Below are 24,992 nucleotides of genomic sequence, written 5' to 3'. Positions count from 1 at the left end.
TTAAAAAAACAACTAAATAACTAAATAATTATATTACTGTTCGTTGAGTAGCCATTCTTTTATATATTTTAAATTGAAAATATTCTTTTAAATATAATTCTTTTGTTTAGTCATGTTCGTTGTTATTCTGTGCCTCAGGCTAGTTTTAACATTTTGTAAAAATAATATTAATAATTGTAACTCCTTGATGCTACCCTAATCAGACCCTCACACAACGCCAAGAAAAAGTTGTTTCAGATTCCGTGTTTTCAGACTTGTCTACGGGTGCCTTAATACCCAGCGTCGGCTAGCCACTGGTCAATTGCGGCCTGGTTGTCTTTCATCCATTTCACGTTGGAGGAGACCTTCTCGATGGCTTGCTCAATGCTTTTAGAGGCGGATCCCCATTGGCCTTCATGGGCGGCTTTAAAGGCTTTAAGCTGGAAGAAATATCAATCCTGTACACTATATATATATATATATATATATATATATATATATATATATATATATATATATATATATATATATATATTCTTTTTCTCGTTCTTATCCAAGACACATGGGGTAGTTGAAGTAGGGTTTATCTGGTTGATTGACGTTGGCATTAATGGGAATAGTGTGGTCAGCACTGTGCCCATTTGCCTTTGTTTCCTCAATTTGAGTCAGGTACCCTATGTATGTATATTTGTAATCGCATATGTTCGCTTATGTTCGAAGGGGATACATTTACCCTCCCCCCTCCTCCTTTTCCCCCCATACACACTGGAATTCAGTCTAGTAGGTGTGATGCTCGATAAAGTGAATCGCTCGAATCTACATCATTTTACGCTCTATCATAAGAATATTGTAAGAAAGATAAAAAGAGATAGAGAGAGATAGTTTTAGTGTCTTACATCCTCTAACTCATAGTCTGTGTTGAAAGCGGAAGTTGCACTGATGATGACTTTGGCTAATGATATCTGAGTGCCATAACTGAAAATATACATTTTAATAAATTATTGATGACATAACACTCTATTGCAGAAAACTTTATACAGTACTAAATATGAAAATCGTACTCCTAAAACAATATTATAGAGGATATTACGGAAAATGCATCTATGAATTAGATTTAATCGACACATCTTTTAGAATATAACTTTATAAAATGAGGGGACAAGTATAAAGTTTGCTTTTACATGCTCATGAACTTGTCGAAGTTGGCCTTGAAGAAGTTCCAGAAAAGGATACGTGGCAAAGTTTTGCTGGTAGATGTGGTCAGGAGTGGAATCGTGTCTTGTTTACGAACTGGTGAGTTGTCTTGGATGACGTAGTTGATGAAGCTGGAATACAAATAATTACGTTTGTTTGATTAGTTTTCGAATTACTATGTTCCCTCTAAGCTGCGCGGTTGCGCGGCCGCGCAGTAGTATTAAACCTGCCGCGCGGTCATTTTGTAAAATACTTATACCTCCGTATAAGACGTTTAGAAAACAGCGCATAGATAATACACGTTGCACGCCAACTTTTTACCATTAGAGGAAACTTTCTAAATTAGAAAATATGCAAATTAACTTCTTAATTTAGACACAATTAACTGCTGAAGTAGGCAAAAGTACGAAAGAGGAACTTTTTTTTAAGTAAACAAAATAAATTAATGAAGTAAGCAAAATAAACGTCTTAAGCAAGCAAATTAACCACCAGAATTGGGCAAAGAACCTTTTTTTGTAGGCATAATAATTTTTTTGTTTGCAGTTGTCTTAAGTTGGTTAAATAAAGTACTGAAGTGGGCAACACAAACTACGCAAAAAACGAATTCGTTTTGCCGTTCAGTTACAGTCCCGCCAATATATCCCAGAAAACATACACTAAAAGATGTATCCTTCACGTGTATATAATGTTTGTAAATTTTAGTAAAAGTGTGTGTGAACGTTGACAGGTGACCTTTGACCTACTTGTTGACCAGCCACACGTCCTTGGAGCAAGACAGGGCGTCCAAAAGGTAAGTGGTTTCAGTAAACATGGCGGGGTCCGTGTAAATCTGAAAGGTTAAAACAATGCCAAGATCAGATTAAATGTCAAATTAGTCTTTTAAAGTCAGTTGAATTTTTTCAAGCGAAATTTAACGTGTGTAACTTTTCTAGTTTATATATATATATATATATATATATATATATATATATATATATATATATATATATATTTAAGATGTGGTTGAATGGTAGAGCGTTTGACTTCAAGTCCGAATGTCTCATGTTCGGATCTCCATTCGGACTTGTGACTATAGGATATCCCTGAGTCCACCCAGCTCTGAAGGAGGCCTTACCCACGTTAGGGAAACAAATTCGGCAGGTCACGTTGCTAACCACACTATCTCTCTATAGGCGAAGGTCATTGAAACATATGAATTCTACTTCACCTGTTGTGGTAAGGAATGGAGGGGGGGGGGTGGCGCCATGCAACAATTAGCCCTAAACACAACAGACTGTGGTGACCTAAAGACCCGAATAAGGGTTAAGGGATAATTTGAATATTTCTTGTACAGTCAGTAAGAAAACAAAACGCAACGCTCTTTCGCAAATAAAAATGTTAACTAAATGTTAACTATCTGTACAAACAGATTTACAGTCGCAAGACAATAGGGCTGGTAAGTAGGTCACCAACCAGTTCTACGGCTCAATAAAACCTGCATGAGTCGTAGAACTGGTTGGTGACCTATTTACCAGCCCTATTCTTTCTAAAAGATTTTATGTATATTTTGATAACTCAACACCACCATTACTACTGAGATTGATCCACGTATTTTATTTTTGTTTACCTTCAATCCAAAGTTCCATTCTTCGAGACCGCCTGCCTCAATTGCAGAGCAGTAGACCACAGGCTTTAGATCGGGGTCAATCCTGCAATGGTAAACAAACGAATTGGAGGAAATATGTGTTGTGGCAATAAATTAATTTAAAAAAAAAATTAAAAAATAGAAAAATAAGCTTTAATAATCAAACTTTTTTTTGCGACTCGTCTCGGGGAGACAACTTAAAAAAACCAAAACAACTGCTGCCTTGTATTTTGTTTTGGGTTGGACAAAGGCTATGGAAGCAAATACAAAATGAAAAGAAAGCTGAAATCGGAGGCAACGGCCAAAATGGCGCATAACCAGTTGACACGTATACCTAATTGTATTGGAAGGTAACCCTTTCAACACGAAAATTACGAACAAAGAATAAGAATTCAAGGGAGATTCACAATTTCAACAAGAAAAAAAAATCATGCGACTGAAGAGACTTACGGGTTGTTGCTGGGGTCGGCCATCCACTGTCTATACAGGCTGATGGCCGCGTCAAGACACTCTTTGACACCGTAGCTACAGGCACCTTGGGCCACCAGCTGTCTGGCACCGCTACATACATCAAAGATCAAAGTATTAATTAATTAACATAGGTAATTAGATACAATTACCTATAAGACATGACAAAGTTTCATTAATTATCAAATATATACTGTTATCAAATGGTGGATTACTTTGAAATATCAAATATAATTTATTAGCTTTAATTAACTTAATTAATGTACATGACTAACAAAAGATTTTTTTTTATTTTATTGAATTTTAATATCAAACAGATTAAATTTAATTAATAATCAAAAAGGATTAATTTTAGTTAATTATCATACATAATTGATTAGGTTTCGTAAATAATTTGATTAAATAAATTTAATCAAATTATACGAATGATAAGATTTGATTAATTATCTGTTATTGTACATCAAATAGCATTTGTTTTTGTAAGTAACTATAAACTATAAGGCTTACATATCTAGGTGAGAGGATCCAGTATTGTCTAGACCAAAGTATTTGAAAGATTTGCCGTATTTGTCTTTCATGTATTCCTGGAATATTACAACAATAGCAGCCAATAAAACACCCGAATCATTGGTATATTTAATATAGCATTTTTCAAACTATAATTGTAGCTATTGGAATGTTTTTATTTTTTACCACTGAGTGAGAGACTCTGTTGGTACTTATTTGTTTAAAACCTACAATACTTACTACGTTTTGGTTTTAAAATGATTCAATGTTAAAAACAGGTACACGCTTAATTTGATGTCTTTACCGTGGGAAAATACTGATTTTACTTGCGTTTTCTTCTTGGTTAATAATATTTCTACGATGAAGTGATGTATATATAATGTTTGCTTTTTTATTAATTGCTAAATCGCGAGTAGAGTTAGTTTAAGTTACAATGAATCTACCTAACAGAAAACACAACTCACCCTGAATCTACTTAACAGAAAACACAGCTCACCCTAAATATACCTAAGAGAAAACACAACTCACCCTGAATCTACCATACAAAAAATACAATTCACCATAAATCACTTAACAAAAGATACAACAAACCCTGAATATACCAAACAAAAAACACAACGCATCTTGAATCTACCAAACAAAAACACAATTCACCATGAATCTACTTAACAGGAAACACAACTCACCGTGAATTTACCAAACAAAAAACAAAATTCACCATGAATCTACTTGACAAAAAAAAACAACTCACCCTGAATCTACCTAAAAGAAAACACAACTCACACTGAATCTACCTAACAAAAATCACAACTCACACTGAATCTAACTAACAGAAAACACAACTCACCCTGAATCTACCAAACAAAAAACACAATTCACCATAAATCACTTAACAAAAGACACACAAAACCCTGAATCTACCAAACAAAAACACAACTCACCCTGAATCTACCAAACAAAAAACACAACTCACCCTGAATCTACCAAACAAAAACACAATTCACCATGTATCTACTTAACAGAAAACACAACTCACCGTGAATTTACCAAACAAAAAACACAATTCACCATGAATCTACTTGACAAAAAAAACAACTCACCCTGAATCTACCTAAAAGAAAACACAACTCACCCTGAATATACCTAAGAGAAAACACAACTCACCCTAAATCTGCCGAACAAAGGATTGAGAGACAACATCTGGCTGAGGTACTTGAACTCATTGGTCGCGACAAACCAGGGCACGTAGTCGTGTTCATTGTCCAGGTAGTCAAACAGTTTCAAGGCCACGTCAATGCCAAGGTCACCAGATCTAAACACAGCATTTCACAATTAAGTCTAAGACTATTGAAGCTGGTTAGTCGGGTAACCTCGTTTATATTTGTGAAACTAAGACATAAATCATGCTAAGTGCATCTCAACTGAGAGTTTGCTGGTATCGTAATATAAACTTTCATAGACGCCAATCGGTAGCTACGATAAATTCCCAAAGACACTTGACAGGATGCATCGGTCCCATTCGGGCACATGGGGACGGCTTGGCCTAGCGGTAGAGAGCTAGACTGCTAACCCGAGAGTCTCAAGTTCGCATCCGGGTTCAAATCGGGTTCAAAACTTCCCTGAGTCCACCCAGCTCTGATGGGTACCTAACTTACGTTAGGGAAACAAAGGCGCTGAGCATAGTGCTGACTACCTTATCCCTTCAATTAATGAGATGAACTTTACTTTATCTGCCCCATGTGTCTTGGGCACGAAGAAGAGATAAACAAGAGAAGAAGAAGATTCGGGAAAGTTTCCATTAGGGAAAACGGCCTTCGAACAAACGGCATTTGGGCAAGTTTCTTTCGGGAAAAACTCCAGATTACCCTTCCCCCGAATTCTTACCCCGAAATCAAAATATTACCATATTAAACTTCATCATAATCTTCATGCAAATACTAATCTTAACCCTAATCCCAGTATTAACCCTTATATAAATCTTAATAGTAATCTTAACCAATAGCTAAACCCAAATGTAATTCTTACCGTTAACCGAACTACTAAATATTCTAAACGCTATCTAGACAAAAAACAGCCAAAAAACATTTTTAAAACCATTAATCCAAAGAGTTAAGTTCCAAACTGTGTATAGTACATTACATTGATATATATATATATATATATATATATATATATATATATATATATATATATATATATATATATATATATATGTATATATATATTTATATTGATTTATTTATTGATTGATTGATTTAGGGGTCGTCCATAAATGACTTCACACTCGTAGGAGTGAGGGGGTGGGGGGTGGTCAGATGGTGTGACGTCACGCTTTTGCGTTATAAAAAAGCAATGTTAGAAAACGAATTTTAGACGCTATTTCGCGTTTTAGAAAACCGTTTTGATAAATTGCAATAGGAATTGACTGAAATACCCTATTTAGACAGAGTTCAGACAAGATTTTTGAAAAATATCGATGTTTTCAGAAAAATTCAACTGCAATTTTGAGGGGGGGGGGGTTGTAGGCAGAGATGTGACGTCATTTTAGGGGGGGGGGGTCTGGCTTTTTGTCACGCTGTGTGACGGAGGGGAGGGGGGAAATAAAAATCGTCAAAAAAGCGTGACGTCATTTATGGATGACCCCTTATTTATACACTCCCTACCCCAGACGAGGACTGGCGTGACAGTTATTTCAATTCTCAAGAAAACTTTTTATCGGAATTTTTAACATTTGCTCTTAATTATAAGGACTTTTTAACTCTAATTAATCATTTATTTACTGGAATGATCATTTTGTTCTATATATATTTGGCTTTTTTTGCTTTGATGTCACCCAACTAAATGTTGTCACCCCCCCCCCTTTGGCGACGCCTCTGCATTGAGCAGCATACCTGTTGCAAAACCTGATTTACCTGACCAAACTCCAGGCGTCGTTGATTATCTGCCCTCTGTTTACTGCTGAAATTGCCTGTAGGTGGAAAACAAAAGCCAAATTATCTCCTCGGGGTGAATCAGACTTTCGCAGATCTCAACATAATAGGTACTATACGGTTTCATGAACATTTCAACGTTTACGTTGTTACAAGAAGTGTAAGCTTTATCTTTATGAACTACATAAATTGTCGTGAAGCAGAGCGTGCGATTGCTAGTCCTTGAGTTTATCCAACTCTTATGGGTACCTGTCATAATTCGGGTAAAATTGAAAAGTGGATGGGAATAGTGATGATCACGCTATCCTTCTATATGTTATAGAAATAGATAAACTCTACCTTATCCACTGTCTTCTATATAAGAGCACATGTATTAATTTATTTGACAAACGTTTTACATAGCGTGTTTACCTCATGGTTGGTCTTTAGCTGGTTGCTAAGTGCCAACCAGTTAGACACGGGGTAGGTGACTCTGTAGTACCCGACCTGAGCAATGTTTGCAAGGATCCAACCATTAGGATCGTTAATATCTGGCAAGTTGGCAGCACCAATGGTGAAACTCTCTGTTGGGTGAAAATTGTTGTTTAATTATTTAATGTAAGACCGTCTATGTTGACATTTAAAAAAATGTAATTCATTTACACCGCGGTTATGTTGGTTTGGGTAAGGAGAATGTGTCGATGGGGGAGAAGACTTATTTATATCCAATATACAAAAAAATTAAAGGATTAGAAAGTTTGAGTGTATATATTTGAACTGGGGATAGCCTGACCTAACGGTAGAGCGCTAGATCGAAAGTCTCGAGCTCGAATCCGGGTTCAAGTCCGTAGAACGTCCCTGCGTCCAACCAGCTCTAATGGGAACCTAACTCACGTTAGGCAAAGCAAAGGCGGCTGGGCATAGTGCTGACCACATTATCCTTCATATGCTGAGGTCACATTAACAGGTGAACTCTACTTCACCTGTCCCATGGTACATCAATTTCGAAAAGGGAATTTTACTTAAATCTTTGAACGCGTGTATAGTAAGTCAATACATGTTTAGACTGTAAATACATGATATACCGTAAATATTAATATATACCGAACATGTCTGTATAGATTATGCAGATTGCATACATTTACATGAAGTGAATACCTCTATGCACAGTAAATAACTGTATACAAGGTAAAAACCGAGATAATCTGATGTATGGGAATGTATATCGTGTTAATCTCTCACAATCTATTCTATAGAACAGCCTATACTATATGGCTTGTAAAACCCAGTTAAAGCCTATGTCATAGCGTTATAAAATCGAGTTTTACCCTGTGGTATAAACATTGCACAGAACGTGTTAAATTTTATGTGGTCGAATGAAAACCTGGGAGATTTAAATGCCGAATGTAAGAGGGTTGTTTAAATGTCTCGAGTAAATAGAGTCCACTAAACTACTAGAAGAGGCGTAGCGATGGGGGGGGGGAGGGTGCAGGGGGGGGACATATGTCCACGGGCGCCGACCTTAGGGGGCGCCAAAATGGGTTTTAAAAACAAATTAATTGGGGGGGGGGTGCAAATCAATAGTTTGAGGGGGGGGGGTGCAAATGGAACGAAAAGTTGAGGGGGTGTAAATCTAAAGTTTGAGGTGGGGGTGCAAATTCAATATTTGCTCCCGAAGGGGTTGCCAAATTGAAAGTTTGTCCCCGGGCGCCGGGAAGGGTCGCTACGCCTCTGGCTACTGGTGGTATCTGTCTCGAGTCACATAAACGGGTTAGTTCCAGTATTTCTTCCAGACTTTTTTCTCCGGGGGGTGGGCGGACTAAATTTGGGGGGGGGGGGGGGCTCAACCTGAAAGAAAATGGTTAATTCTGATACGTTTCTTGCACCCCCTTGTCTTGATATAAAAATGCTGCTTCTTATATTGGAAACAAATATGGGAATGAGAGTAAGGTGAATGTTACATCGTTAGACGGGGACAGGAGAAAGCCATTGTCTAGTGTTGAAGTCACGTGATTCAATGTGTCATTATCTACTGATCGACATACACAGGTTAACTTACTGGATGTTTCATTTCTAGTCAGCCACAAAACGTCAGCACTAAATTCGTTAAAGTTTGGATTTTTGCTGGAGGTTACTGTAACGGGGATGGTCCATTTGTATCTGTGAGATTTAAACATCCGTCAAATTTAACTAATATCATCGATGACTAATGTATACATATTAAATTATGGTAATATTAGTTAGTTTACAGAAACCGTAAATTAAATTTAATAGATATTAATATAGTCCTATTTCTTTTTTAGCGCAATTTCCATACGGACAATTGCGATTATTAACTCGTCATTTCTGGATGGATGTGTGTCCCCAGCTTTAAGTCGTATCTCCTCCTCAACGAAGCAATATCAAGGGCTAGTTCCAAAAGAAAATATGTTAAGCAAGTTCCAATGATGATTGTGGGCCAAAATAAATCCCGGAGTTCCTTCCTGGATTTCCCGGAAAAGCCAAAAAACCTCGAACAAATGCAGTTTTTGGTCCATATCTCGGCAACCAGACCACTTAGCGACTTGAAACATTTACCAATCGATTCCTGCCATAATTTAGAACAATATTGCCGGAGAAAGTTTTCAAAAATACCCTTTCTTTTGGTCACAAAAAACTAATTAAGAACATTTAAACTGAGCATCGTGTAGGCCTAGGATGATATTTACTACTTTTTTAAACTGAGCATCGTGTAGGCCTACTCGTTAAATTAAAACTATTTCCGTTGATATAGGTTAATATAGTTGTCTTTTTTTAGCGCAATTTCCATACTGGTTTCTATTTTGTTTTGAATTATTAAAACTACTTGTGTTGCATTATTTATTTGCTGAATATACGATTTATCTAGATTTAAAATTGTTATGGATAACATAAGGAAATTGCGCTTAAATTGTCACTAGACTTTTTATTAATTTGCTTTTAATTATGTGTCGATGACAATATACACATGAACTAAGTGTAAAGTAAAGTGCCATCAGGTTTTATTAAGAATTGTATTAAGCATGAAGAAAACAGTGTCTCTGACAACAATATTTGACAACCGTCTCTGACAACCATAATTGACAACCATATCTGACAACAATATCTTACAACCATTTCTGACAACCATAATTGACAACCATATCTGACAACTATGTCTGGCAACCATATATGACAACCATATCTGACAATTATGTCTGACAACTATATCTAACAACCATGTCTGACTCTTTAACCGTGCTCAGTCACTGACAGAACGTACACACCACATAAAACACTAAAGTGATAAACAAGGGACGTAATAACTAACGCAACATAACGTAAAACGATTCGCCACTAAAACACCCGATCACCAACCAATGAAATTCAAATATACTAAATTTTTTTACCCATAAGGCGTCTGGTAGGTCCCAGGGTCAACGGCGTTCTTAGCGGACAGGTATCTTTGTTGTGACACAACGATGACGTCAGGGGATGACGTGTCACGGGTGACAGTGACAAGCGGGTAGTTCATCTGGACGGTCCATGTGTTCATGATGTCCTTCACGTCAATGGTCTTGCCGTCTAGCGCTGTTTGCTGTGTGGGTTATTTGTGTTAAATTTTATTTGATTAGTTTAATTAGATAGTTTTATTTCATCTATACTAATAGTTTCGCTGTCTGTCTATCTGACAAGAACGCTCTGTCTGACAAGAACGCTCTGTCTGACAAGAACGCTCTAGAGAAAACACAAGCAAAATAAAAACATGCACAGTAATTCGAAAAACGAAATATGACGTCGACACATTTAGCATAGAGTAGAACATAATCTCAAACCAGAGAGTGCACACAGTAATATGACGTCATTGATTCACGCGTAAACATTGAAAAAAAGGAAATTTTGTCTAATCTAAATGGTTTGCGTGAAGAGTTTCTTGCATATAATTCTTCGGGTAGGGGCGAAGCCCCACCCCCCGCGTAAAAACGTCTAAGGCCCCCCCCCCTCCCCAACGCAAAAGAAATTTCTTCATCGATACTCTATAATAAAATTACCGCCTAATTAATGTGTCTAATCTAAAAAGTGGTTTTCTTGCAATTTCTTTAATGCAATTCTTCGGGTAGTCGATACTCTATAATAAAATTACCGCCTAATTAATGTGTCTAATCTAAAAAGTGGTTTTCTTGCAATTTCTTTAATGCAATTCTTCGGGTAGTGGCTAAGCGCGACACAAGTGTTTCTTTCAGACTTTTTCCTCCCCGGAGAGGGGTGGGGGTAATTGAAATTTTCGGGGGCGGGGGTAGAATTTTCGGGGAGGGGGGCGGACACTGGAAAAAGTATATAATTATATTTCGTTGAATGGGACGGTAGACATGTTTTTTTTTGGGAGTGGGGGGTGGGGGTGGTGGGTGGGGGTGGGGGTGGTGTGTGTGTGGGGGGGGGGGGGTGGGGAGGGGTGGTTTCCTCAGCGATACTCTATAATAAAATTACCGCATAATTAATGTGTCTAATCTAAAAAGTGGTTTTCTTGCAATTTCTTTAATGCAATTCTTCGCGTAGTGGCTAAGCGCAACACCAGTGTTTCTTTCAGACTTTTTCCTCCCCGGAGAGGGGTGGGGGTACTTGAAATTTTCGGGGAGGGGGCGGACACTGGAAAAAGTATATAATTATATTTCGTTGAATGGGACGGTAGACATGTTTTTTGGGGGGTGGGGGTGGGGGTGGGGTGGGTGGGGGGTGGGGTTGGGGGTTGGGGGTAGGTGTGTGTGGGGGATGGGTTGGTTTTAGTTTAGAGAAAAGAGACAGCACTATCAGCCTAGCGCCCGTTGTACCCTTCCTCAACGGGCCATTTATCTAGTAAAATATGTTCATGTAAACTTTAATGCAGTGTTTAATTATATTAAGGGACGGTGTGTCCTAGCGGTAAAGCGCTAGACTGCTAACCCGAAAGTCCTGAATTCGAATCAGGATTCAAGTCAGTAGAATGTGCCTGAGTCCACACAGCTCTGATGGGTACCTGACTCATGATAGGGAAACAAATGCGGATGGGCACAGTGCTGGCCATATTATCATTTTGTATGCAGGCGTAATTTCAAACAGATAGGCTCTACTTCATCTGCCCTATGTATCTTTGGGCACAAAAGGGGAAATGATGATGGTAATTATATCATAAGCACTTCATCATCTAAAATAGCTACGTCCAATATGAAAAGCTAACGAGTCTTCATAGCGAGTTAAGTTTATGGTAAAAGTTCAATTAGGTGTTAGCACAAGGATGAGGGTTAACAACTAATTATTTATGTGTTTAGTCTGGGTAAGATTCAAAATAACGTTAGTCGTTTTTCATATTGCGGGTAACACACTAAAGTACAAATAAAACAAGTTTGTAATGCGAACGTTTGCGTTGTGACTTGCAAATGTAACAACAAAGGGTAGATAACTCCAGAATTGTGAATGAAGGGATGCTACTCTAAGAGACTCGAGGTATCAGGTATCTAGTGGATGTGCCTGATCTAAAATAACTTGAAAATCACTAATGCATCATGGTGACTAAGTATTACGAGCTAACCCGCGACATCGTAGGCCTATACGCCGCTATCTAGTTGTTTTATGTTCTGCTTATCAGGAATTCATAATTTGTGAATTCAACACTACCCCCTCCCGCCCTCCCTTCGCTAAGCTGCATGGTCTACAATCTACATGAAGAGAATTATATATATATAGATGTTTAATTCTCATGTTTAATTCTCATGATTAGTTTTCATGTTTAATTATCATGTTTATTTTCATATATGTTGAATTGATAACTCTCTCTCTCTCGATACAAACTAGACCTTTAAAAATCATCATCCACTTACCTTGACCAACAGCAAAAGGGTCAAAGACTATATTATAAAACACACTTACACAAAGTCATGGTACAGATCTAATGCCAAAATTACCTCGGCTATAGCATCCCATAAGTCATTGTGTGTGGCAGTAGAGTACATGTATCTTGTCAGATACCTCTGAAAGTAAAACGTATTATTACCTAATTATGAAAGTAAGAGCTTCATAAATTCTATGTAATGGCTATCTTAAACCCCATATGTCTTGGGCACAAAAACGAAAAGATGACATGAGTTTCAACTTACATATCAAATGTAATACAATGATACTCAAAAAAGTGATAAATTAAGTCTGTGATGAAAGTGTAATTCATTCATAATTCTTGTTTTAAGTTGTTGTTTTTTTTGGTGTTTTTTTTCTATTTCCTTATTGCAGTTCGTAATTCCAAGTTAAAAATAACCCAAAGAGTAAAAATATTTTTAAAATGACTTACGTTCATACCCCTTTTAAAGGTTTCAACTCCAATAAATTGACGCAACATCCTTATAATACAGCCACCCTGTGATAGAATGTATACAAAATACATATATTAATGTATTAACAGTATCATGTACATTTCTCTAATACTGTAAAAAATTATCTGTAACATTAAGATAAAACGATTAATATAACTTTTATTTAATGTGATTTCAAAATGATAACTAGTTTAGAGATAATGTTGAAGCTAAATTATTTCGCTAAAAATTACGTTACCCAATTTATTTGGTCAAAATGCTTCTCAAATTGTTTTTAAAAAATTACTTTAGAATAAGTATGCTTCTCAAATTGCTTTTAAAAAATTACTTTAGAATAAGTATTTCTTCATGTTAAATAACCTTTAGAGTAAGTATTCCTAAATGATAAAAAAATGATTTGGAAAAAATTTACTTTAGAGTATGTATTCCTACATTTTACCTAAATTACCTGGACAAAACTTACTTTAGAGTAAGTATTCCTGCATATTAGCCAAATGATTTGGACAAAACTTACCTTAGAGTAAGTATTCCTACATGTTAAAAACATGGTTTGGACAAAACTTACTTTAGAGTAAGAAACACTGTCGAAGATCTGGAGAATGTCGTCTATGAGGCTGATGGGAACGTAGAGCGGATGTGACGACACAAGACTGTCTAACGCCATAGCTTTCTGGAGTTCTCTGATGCTCATGGTGTCAAACTAGAAGAAAAATATGAAACTTATTTTCAGGTTGAACTAGACAGATAATTATGTAACTTTTTATTTTGATGTCAAACTAGACAGGCGGATATGTAACTTTTATATTTTGAGGTCAAATGAGACGAAAAACATAACTTTTGATTTTGATATCAAAATTAGGTGGAAATAATAACATTTTTTCATGTCAAAGAGTCAGAAGAAAATTAAAATACTTTATTTCATATTTTCATTATATAGCAGAAAGCGAAAATTTCCATCTCGTTTATATTTCATTACATAGGGACATTGCACCACAAGAACCTAGGCCTGACTTGCGAATTTCATATTAAGCTGATTATATTTCCATGCCTTAAGGAGAGGGCATTACACAAATCTTGATCTGACTTACAAATTTCCAATTGGGCTGATTATATTCACATGTTATCAGGTCATGGTGCTACTAGAACCTAGGCCTGACTTACGAATTTCAAATTGGGTTGTTTATATTTGCATGCCTTAAGGACATGGCATTACACAAATCTTGCTCTGACTTTCAAATTTTCAATTGAGTGGATTATATTTCAATGCTATAAGGTCATGGCGCTACCAGAACCTAGGCTTGACTTACATATTTCCAGGCTCTACCAGAAACTGGGCCTGACTTAACAAATTTCCAATTGTTTGTTTATATAATACCATGCCTTAAAGACATGGGACTACAAGAACCTAGGCCTGACTCACATATTTCCAATTGTTTGTTTATATAATACCTTGCCTTAAGTACATGGCACTACAAGAACCTAGGCCTGACTCACATATTTCCAACTGGGCTGCACGTGGTCAACACCCAGGTACTGCATGAAGGTCGCGAACCCCTCGTTCAGCCATAGGTCATCCCACCATCTTGGACTCACAAGGTCACCGAACCACTGCAGGTAGATACAAATATCTTTGTTTACAAACGGTAGGCTATCACATGATAAAATGTATATCGCTGTCTTGTAATTCACATGACAAACGTGACGGTTTATATGCCATGTAAAGTAGAGTTCACCTGTTTGAAAAACCACGTCATAGGAGGGTACTGTGTTTAGCAATGTAGCAAAGTTCTAGATGTATCTGTAACGGTTAGTATGTTAGTTAGAGCGGTTGTTCTTAACTTCTTTGGTGGTACCAAACCCCACTAGTTTCAGATTCAAATTCACCGAACCCTTATTAATAGTTCTTCTATCCGCACTTAACAAATCTGATCGTGAATCATAACAGTCGTGTGTGTGTGTCTTGACCTCCGCTGAACTCCTTAGAATGTTTCATTGAATCCCTTTGGGTTCAATCGAACCCAAGTTTAGAACCGCTGGCTTAGAAATAAGACTTTCAATCGAGCCTAAAGCCAGAATCACGGCCTGAGCTAAGATTAGAACTAGAGACAAAGTCTAGCACCAATGTTAAGGGAGGCTTTACCAACCAAACTGTAGCTTAAAGTCTAGGACCAATGTTAAGGGAGGCTTTACCAACCAAACTGTAGCTTTACCAACCAAACTGTAGCTTTACCAACCAAACAGTAGCTTTACCAACCAAACTGTAGCTTTACCAACCAAACTGTAGCTTTACCAACCAAACTGTAGCTTTACCAACCAAACTGTAGCTTTACCAACCAAACTGTAGCTTTACCAACCAAATTGTAGATTTACCAACCAAATTGTAGATTTACCAACCAAACTGTAGCTTTACCAACCAAACTGTAGCTTTACCAAACAAACTGTAGCTTTACCAACCAAACTGTAGCTTTACCAACCAAACTGTAGCTTTACCAACCAAACAGTAGCTTTACCAACCAAACAGTAGCTTTACCAACCAAACTGTAGCTTTACCAACCAAAATGTAGCTTTACCAACCAAACTGTAGCTTTACCAACCAAATTGTGGCTTTACTTCTAACCAGTGTTTCTTCCAGACTTTTTTTCCGGGGTGATGGGGGGGGGGCTTGATATTTTTTGGGGACGACTAAAATTTCCGGGGGTGAGGGGGCTTACACTTTTAAAATATATTTTTTTCTAAATACATCTATTTCTTTAGTGGTTGGGGGGGGGGGGGGGGAATCGGAGAAAAGATGCCTAGAGGAAACTGTCGATACGAACATCTAAAAATAGCACGTGTACCTGATGGGCCAGCTCATGCGTGACTGCATACGTCACCATCTCCTTGTCGTACTCGTTAGTGCTGCCCTCTTCGTACAGAAGGTACTTCTGCCTGTATCGAACAAAACATCCCAGGTGACACAACTAAATTTAAAGGTGAGATGTATGTAGGTTGTTGTTTTAAAAATTAAAAATTGCCAAATTTAAGGTTTAATTCTCAATGTATGTAGAATGGAAGTATTAATAATATTCAGAAAAAGTATTGAATTCGGTTGATATATATATATATATATATATATATATATATATATATATATATATATATATATATATATATATATATAGTTTTTATTTTAACTCTACCTGTAAGTAATAAGACCCCAGTTCTCCATAGCACCGGATGCAAAGTCTGGAATAGCTATCATATCTGTAGAGGAATTTTAATCTTGTAAAACATAACCTGAGATAATTATTTAAAGAGGATCTATGTTCTTTTAAAGATTGCATTGAAGTTAAAACCTTAACTTCATTTGAAATCAATTCTCAAAACATAAAACATACAATAAGATTAGATTTGATTTTTATTTTGTATAATACATGTATCCTTTTAACAAGATATTATTTTCGAGAATACAAAACAAAAACATACTTTGATTATTTCACACACAGATTAATTTTCAATCCGAAATTTCATAATAAATATATTTGCTAAAAAAATGAAAACTACTGTTAATAACTATATTCATTCTTTAAGCCCAAAGTGATTCAGTATCGCTATATCAGTCAATAGATCACCTTGTTTTGGAAGAGGGAACCTAATGCCGAAGAAATCTTCATAGAAAGTGAGAGTCTCTGTGCCTACAGACAGGGCATAGTCTATCTGATCAATGCTGCTATTGGTGGTCCAAGCGCGGAACTGTAGACAACAGGGTTCATGTATTATTTGACAGGTTGATCGGAAAGAAGCGCAAAGGAGAGATGCGCAACGGAAAGATGCGCAACGGAAAGACGCTCAACGGAAAACAGCGCAAAAAGTCCGCAAGGGCATTTTGTTTCTTATTTCGAACATTATTAGACATTAACAAAGAGTGACTACATTCACATTTCAGGATAATAAAATATATTTCCTCGAAATGGATAAAAAATTAAAGCGTATTAGTAAAATTAATTGCGTTTGCGCAACGCAGTTTTCCGTTGCGCAGTTTTCAGATGGCGTATTTTTCTGGGAACCATTTAACATGGCTCGGGGTTTATGTAAAATCATTTAATTATATACAAAGGGTTCTTGTATGGTATTATATAATAAGGTTAATTGTTTCGTGCGTACAAGTTTTAAGTTTCAAAGTTTTATTAAAAAATCAAGTAAAGATTCTTCTTTAGCCCTAGCGATACATTGGGTAGAGTCTAAATATTTCTTACCACGTCGTATAAAAAGGATGGGGTAGTCAGCATTACACCTTTACTCAGGTATGCTTAAGTCAGGTACCCATCAGAGCTGGGTGGACTCAAGGAGGTACTAAAGTTACAAGTCCGAACCGAGATTTGAACAGGGTTTAATGTGTATACGTAAGGAATCATGTATTATTCACAGTGTTTGTTTTTCTAATTAAACCTGTTGGATTTTTATGTAAAAGGATTCAATTAGTATGTTACTGGGTTAAATGTTTTGCTTTAACAAAAAAAAAAACTCTCGTTTTCTTAGCTTGGTTTATGTTTCAAAGTGTAATTTGATAGGTTTTACATTTTATGCAATGGGGGTGTTTCTTATCCAATAGGGTTTTTATCGTCATCGGTAGAGCTTAAGTTTTATTTAATGAGGAATAGTTTGTTCTGTTAGTGCTGTGAATGTCATTAAAGTGGGTGGTACATTTTTTCAAGGGAATTCAAGTCATTAATGTTTAGTTTTGTTAATGAGATAGCAACTAGTTGTATATTAATCATAAGAATAAATCCAGATGAAATCGCAAAAATGGCGCTAAAGTTTCGGGGGTAAAAAACGTTGAAGGCCATTGGAGGCGTACGGCGGGGAGAAAGCTAACAGATGGGTCTAAAGGATAATTGCCGTAGACCGACAAAAGTGAAGGACGCTTTCTAGGACGGCCGCGAGACTTTTTGGCACAAAAGGGAAAAGACGGTAACGACTCATGTCATATAAGTAGGTGGTGCAGAAACTGAAGGGAATTCAAGTTATTGACGTTTAATTTGATTCATGCGATATCATCTAGTAATATATGTGTACCTACCAGAACGCCGTTCGTGGATACGGCAGACTTGAAGGAGAAATCACAGACAACAAACGCCACTAGATAGGAAGACATCTTGGGTGACGGTAGGTAGGTATCTCGTACATAGTCCACACCATCTACAGTACTAATTGTAAGGGAAGAGACGTTCATACACGAACACATATACATGTATATGTGTGATAGAGAATATATATATATATATATATATATATATATATATATATATATATATATATATACAAATATATATATATATATATATATATATATATATATATATATATATATATATATACATATATATAGGAATATATATATACATACATATCTATACATACATATATATATATATGATAATTATAGATGAATACGTGAGTACTTGCAATTGAAGATCAATAACGATATTGTATTTTACCTTATTATGAAAAATAAATATAGAATCTGCATAATTGATGAAAACAATACCGTATCCAGCTACTTGGTTATCTTATAAATTTTCTACATCCCCTCCCCCTTCACCGACTTACAATGCAGGTTGTGTGTTCACGAGCAAAGTGTTGGCCAGGGAGACCATGGAGCTGGGATGTGCCAGACTCAGGTTGAACGTGGCCTTCAGTGCCGGCTCGTCAAAACAGGGGAAGGCTTTTCTGGCGTCTGCTGGCTCCATCTGGGTCGTCGCCAGGTAACTATGGAGATATTTGTTTTTACATTTTAAAATCTTTTAGATATTTATTATCTGCCGGCTCCATTTGGGTTGTCGCCATGTAACTATGGAGATATTTTTTTTTACATTTTAAAATCTTTTAGATACTTATTATCTGCCAGCTCCATCTGGGTTGTCGCCATGTAACTATGGAGATATTTTTTTTCACATTTTGAAAGCTTTTAGATACTTATTATCTTAGACAGCGTGTGCGGACGGTAGAGCTCAATACACATAACCCGTAATTTTCGAGTTCAGTTCCCGGGGCTTGAGTCTGTAGGACGTCTCTGAGTTCACTCAGCTCTGATGGGTACCTGACTCATGTTTAGGGAAACTAACGGGCTAGGCAGAGTATTGACTACACTATCCCCTGCTTGCCGAGGTCATTATAACATATGAACTGTACTCCATCTGCCACGTGTGTTTTGACAAGAACGGGAAATGATGACGATGAGGTAGTTTGTAAATATTACAGCATTTATATAAACATTACTATGTGTGGACGATACGAAACTACACCTACATAACTGTGTATGGATGGGGTTGTAAATAAAGCTATTTGTAAAAGTTATTCAGGTGAAACTGACGTACGTGATTTTACCGTTGTTTGAGTACACGCTGTAATACAATCCAGCCATATCATTTTTCATAGGGGAGGTAAAGCTCAGCTCGAGAATATATATTTTCCCAGCCTGAAATGTAAACAAAACTCAACAACTTAAGATTTTTCAGAGTAAATGTCACAATTTTTTTCTTATTTATAAATTAACAATAGATAGATTTTGACATTTTCCGGTCTTTTTTTTTACAATTGTAATTTTAAAATGTGTGTATAAAACTAATGCTATGAGCTTTAAAGTACTTGCAAACGAAAAAATTCAAATTTTAGCACAATATTATGTATCTAATCGTTGAAATTTCTCGTATTGCATTTAATTGTAAAAAACATATTCATAAAAAACGTTTTAATAACAAGCTTTTATGTACTAATGCAGGGGTCGGCAACCTGCGGCTCGCGAGCCGCGTGCGGCTCTTTTGATGTCAAGATGCGGCTCTTCAGCTCCACACAAATATTAATAATTATTTTAATTTATTATTGAAGCTCATACAAATATTAGTCTGCAATACTCTGTAATAAAAGATATAGATCTAATAACCATGTAAAGTTTCTAATTTTGAGCAGAGCTTGCTAAACTACTTTAATATGTTTTGTGCGAAACATGAGTATGTTTTTATATGAATAAATATTATTTCATATTTTAAGCTATTTATTTTAAATGTAATGTATATATATATATATATATATATATATATATATATATATATATATATATATATATATATATATATATATATATATATATATATATACCTAATCAAATATCATAATATTGAAATAAAAATGATTGTGGCTCTTTAAAAACTGTGAAATGTGGTAAATTGTAACTTTTGGCTCTTCCGCCCCAAAAGGTTGCCGACCCCTGTACTATCTCCTATACATAGAACTACTTATGTATAAAACTTTATTTCTAATTGTTCCTGTTCACCTGCATATTCCTGTCCAACTTGATGACGAAAAACTCCCTGGCCAGGTCGACTGATGACGTGACGTAGAGCGGGTCATCTGACGAGACGGGGTCGCCATAGAACTTAATTGAGGCTGGGTCTATGGTCAGAACCCGGAAGTGTATGGTCACGTTGTCGGCTGGTGTGTTGCACTGGATCCAGATCTTCTCGGTGCCCTGGGGTTGGAGGTTAGACGTGTTACAAGATTCGTTGTTTGAAAAGTCTAGGGGATTAATTTTTTACTTTCTCGTATATACGAAGTGTAGAGAATGTCTTGTAATCGTGCAAAAAAAAAAAAATCGAGATTTTTGCAAAGCTCGACGTTTTACATCTCACTGATACGGAAAAACATAATTTTGCAATCGTGTCCGTATGTCTGTGTGTGTGTGTGTGTGTGTGTGTGTGTGTCCGTGTGTAAACACGATAACTTGAGTACCGTTACTGCCAGGTTAATGAAATTTCATATATAAGTATTTTATCAAAATCGTAGATCCGTATCAACTTTTGAGCGATTTCTGATAACCGGAAGTGGTACTTTTTCTACTTTGAATTTTTCAAAAGCCTATAACTTGAGTACTTTTTCAGATAGATAAATGAAATTTGATATGTAAGTAAAAGATCTAATTCTCTACCTTCTGTCAAATTTTGAGTAATTTCCGTTGAACGGAAGTACTTATTTACGCTATTTCCGATTTCTCAAAAAACGCATGTAAATTTATGAAGTACTAATAATATTGCGCACTATTATGTACATCTTTATTTAGCGTTCACTTGGTGTGCATTTCTTTTTTGTATGAGATTATATTCTATTTGAGTAATTAAAATGGATTAAAAATCATGTCTAGAAGTCTATATCCCGAGTTGCCACCCCCCGTAGTGTTATATTAGAATATTCGAGAAAGTTTAGGGGAGACCACTCCCGGTTTATTTTAATTTCATTTCTGTTTTTTTACAAGATTCATTGTTTAAAAAGTCTAGTGGATATTTTTTATTTTATTTCTGTTTTCTTACAAGATTCGTTGTTTTAAAAGTCTTGTGGATATTTTTTAAATTTCATTTCGGTTTTCTTACAAGATTCGTTGTTTTAAAAGTCAAGGGGATGTAATTTCTTATGAAGATAATGACGATGATGATGATTGATGATGACGATGATGATGATTCATGATGATGATGACGATGATGACGATGATGACGATGATGACGATGATGATGATGACGATAATGATGATGATGGTTATGATGATATTGATGATGATGATAATGATGATGATGATGACAATGATGATGATGATGATTTTGATAATAAAATAATAAGTATGTGTTAAAACTTTGTCTATAATGATAAAAAATATAGAAAATATACTTAAACAGCTAAACCTTGTGATATTAATGTAGGAATTTCAATTTAAAAAAATAGCCTAATAACAAATTAAAGAATTAAGGCTTTTCTATTAAAAATATAAACATTACTTTTTGAAACGTGTTACCTCGTATGAAAACTGCGACGGATCGGATGAGTGGATGAAAGTAGTGATGTCGATGTTGTAGTGGAGTGGTGAGACGGATGTGGGCAGTCTCAGGTCAGTGACCTTAGGTGTTGGAGTGGTTGGCGGTGTTGTTGTCGTCGTTGTGGTTGTTGTTGTTGTTGTTGTTGGCGTGGTTGTCGTTTGGGGAGCTGGGCATGTTTTACCTACAGATACGTGCAAAACATTAAAAATTTAGATTCAATTTAGTTTACATTACATTTTGAAAACTTTATTTTATAAAACTATGTAAGGTATCAAATCTAATAGGTTAACTAATCTATAAAAAGAAAATCATACGTAATGCTAAGTCAACTTAGATAATGATGCGTCCGGGTTTGGTTTAACTCAGGAAAAGATTCGTGGTTATCTTCAATACTTTTATTTGGACTCAACTCTTCACATAACAGAGTGGCCTTCGTCCTAACCACTACCAACTAACTCCTTAGAACCATTCACTCCAGCTTTTATACCGCATTCGACCTTGGGATAACAATACATAAACACACCAGGGTTAACAATACTCTAGGTTAAACTCAACTCACACGCGCACTCTCCCCTAATTCTAGATTATTCTAACCTATTTCTATCTAACCTACAACTGACCCGTAACAGTAATGCTAAGCCAACATAGATAATGATTTGTTTAAAATTTAAAATATGTCGTTGATTTTTAGAAATGAATTTAAGTTAATGTAGCCTAGCTCCTTTAAAGAACCTGCAATTACAATAAGTACAGACACGGGTTAGAAGAGTCACACAAGTACATATCATAATCTTTTCCCATTCTTGCCCAAGACACATGTGGTAAATGATGTAGAGTTCTATTTGTTTCTATGACATCAGCGTATTAATGGGCAGTTTGGTCAACCGCTTTTGTTTTCCATACCCGTGTCAGGTCTGGGTGGACGCAGGAACGTACTTTAGTCTAGAACCGACTAGAACTAGAGCTTTCTGGTTAGTAGTCGTAAGTTCTACTACCTAACCATACAATTCCAGTAGTACATAAATTTTAATTAATTGTATTTAACCAAATGATAACTTACAGACGTCCTTGTCCCCGGAAGCAGCTAAATTAATGCAATGGGGTTTGAAAATGTCGAATCTAGGAAGTTTGGAATGACTTTCAGCCAAATAAGATCCGCACAGAAACAGAAGTATGGACAGCGTCGAGATTATTTTTGTAGACATGATCATACCACTCTCTCTCTCTCTCTATGCGCACTCTCTCTCTCTCTACTCTCTAGATGGTGGATGTAATTGGAGAATGCCTAAACAAACGTGACATTTCAAGCTTTACGACAGTAAATAGTTGAATTTTATTAACGTTAACAATTGTCAACAACGGCTATTGAATGCCACCATTGACTTAGCTTACTCGGTTATGTTGTAAAGTGTTAACATAACCAAGATCGCTACTGCCAAACCTACAAGAAGTAACTTGTGGAATAGATGGAGAAAAATAGGGGGGGGGGGCGTTTTTCGATATGACATGAAAATAATGTGAATAAAACATGTTTTACAAAACAATTTATTGAAGGAAATAAAAGACACACGCGTCATTACTTTGATGTAAAAGCGGTTTTAATTCGAAATGAGCCTATATAACCAATGAAAATTAATTAAAAAATTAACACTTGTGATTAAACATACAACATTTCAAATGCACAGATTGAAATATATAAACATATAGGAAATATAGACATGTGTGAAACGTATGAGCAATGTAAATAAATTTTATAAAAAACAAACAACAGAAGTGATTAAACATACATTACATCAGATGTACAGATTGAAATATATAGATCATAGGAAATACTGGCATGTGTGAAGCTTATGAGCAAATACCAAGTTGAATTATAAAATGTTTTTAAAAAAAAAGTAAAGTTTCCCTTTCAAACCTGACGGTCTATGGGGTAAGTGAAGTAGCGTTCACCTGTTTCTGTGACCTCGGCATATGAAAATAGTGTCGTCAGCACTATGCCCAGCCGCCTTTACTTTCCCTAACGTCAGCGTTGGGTGGACTCAGGTACCCCGGATTCGAACTCGAGACTTACGGGTTAGCAGTCCAGCTCTCAACCGCTAAACCATGTCTTATGTTAAAATGTTTAATATGAGATAAATGGCCCATTCGAACCATTTCTTTCCATAATGTGAGTTGGGTACCTGTTAGGACTTGGCTTGACTCAGGACTACTTACATACCGAACTCAGGATCCGAACTCGGGACCCTACAACCACGCCGTCCCTTTTGTTTAAGTCAGGGGACTCCAAACTTTTCAGCCCGAGGACCGCATTAACTATCAAAAATCAGTTCGGGGGTTAGAGTTTTTTCCAGGTATCTTTTCAGGGTGGTAGTGCCCCCCCCTCCTCCCCCCGCCACGAAATATAATTTATATAGATATATATATATACAAAAAGCGTGAAAGAAACACTATCGGGGGGGGGGGGGCGACAACACACTGTAAGTTTGTTCTCAAATTTTTCTTCACGTGTTTCATTCTTGAAAATGTTTGTTCACACAGGTATGTTGTTGCAAAATTTGAATGGTACTTTGATGCAATAGTTTTAGGAAAGTCTTCCTTGGTCAAAAACGATACAAAAAAACCCACCAGTCATTCTTTAACTAGTCTCTAAGGAGGTAAGTAATGTAAATCTCTTCATAATGGAGGTTATTTTATTAAAAAATAATTATTTTTTTTTACAAAATATAATACCTAAAACAAATACGTTTAAATTTATAAAGTAAAGCTTGGCTTTATATATAATTTAATATTGAAATGTATTAACATACCTTATGGTCCTTGTTAAACCTCTGTGTGTGTTTCCTCTCTGAGCTACCGTAAAGGCTGAAACACGACACACCTAAAGACACACCTAGCCAGGCTTATATAGCCTTCAGTGACACAGTCGCACGTGACCGATATGTACTGTAATTTTATTTGGGAGGAATAAAAGATAAGCTTCTGTCAAAGCCCTTCTTGACAATAAATAAAATTTCTATTTTTTTTTCTGCCATAAAAATCCCGTTACACCAGTTGTGAAAATCGGTGGAGTGAATCCAATGTTAAAGCTGTAAACTCTGATAATGGATAAGAAACATAGTATGGGTTGTATTAA

The 24,992-nt window shown here is 36.1% G+C and overlaps 1 protein-coding gene across 1 annotated transcript; it reads right to left on the bottom strand.

Annotated features, from left to right (window-relative positions):
* Positions 1-24,720, bottom strand: LOC131942706 (aminopeptidase N-like). The gene is made up of 26 exons (XM_059302621.1): positions 24,667-24,720; positions 22,920-23,144; positions 21,838-22,040; positions 20,332-20,526; positions 19,376-19,476; positions 18,609-18,767; positions 18,079-18,205; positions 16,631-16,751; positions 16,199-16,262; positions 15,857-15,947; positions 14,514-14,627; positions 13,585-13,719; positions 12,998-13,063; positions 12,618-12,683; positions 10,089-10,276; positions 8,741-8,841; positions 7,114-7,265; positions 6,685-6,740; positions 4,937-5,084; positions 3,773-3,849; positions 3,248-3,358; positions 2,780-2,861; positions 1,917-2,002; positions 1,161-1,304; positions 876-954; positions 1-419 (listed from the first exon to the last, which is right to left on the bottom strand). Exons 2-26 carry the CDS (start codon positions 23,068-23,070, stop codon positions 270-272), a joined length of 2,967 nt encoding a protein of 988 aa, XP_059158604.1. The 5' UTR covers positions 23,071-23,144; positions 24,667-24,720; the 3' UTR covers positions 1-269.
* Between the last annotated feature and the right edge of the window lie 272 nt (positions 24,721-24,992).

Source organism: Physella acuta, unplaced genomic scaffold (genome assembly GCF_028476545.2).
Source record: "Physella acuta isolate Inbredline_101_S28 unplaced genomic scaffold, ASM2847654v3 ptg000036l, whole genome shotgun sequence".
NCBI lineage: Eukaryota > Metazoa > Mollusca > Gastropoda > Physidae > Physella > Physella acuta.
The sequence above is the reverse complement of the archived record's forward strand: the minus strand, read 5'-3'. Positions and strand labels throughout refer to the sequence as shown.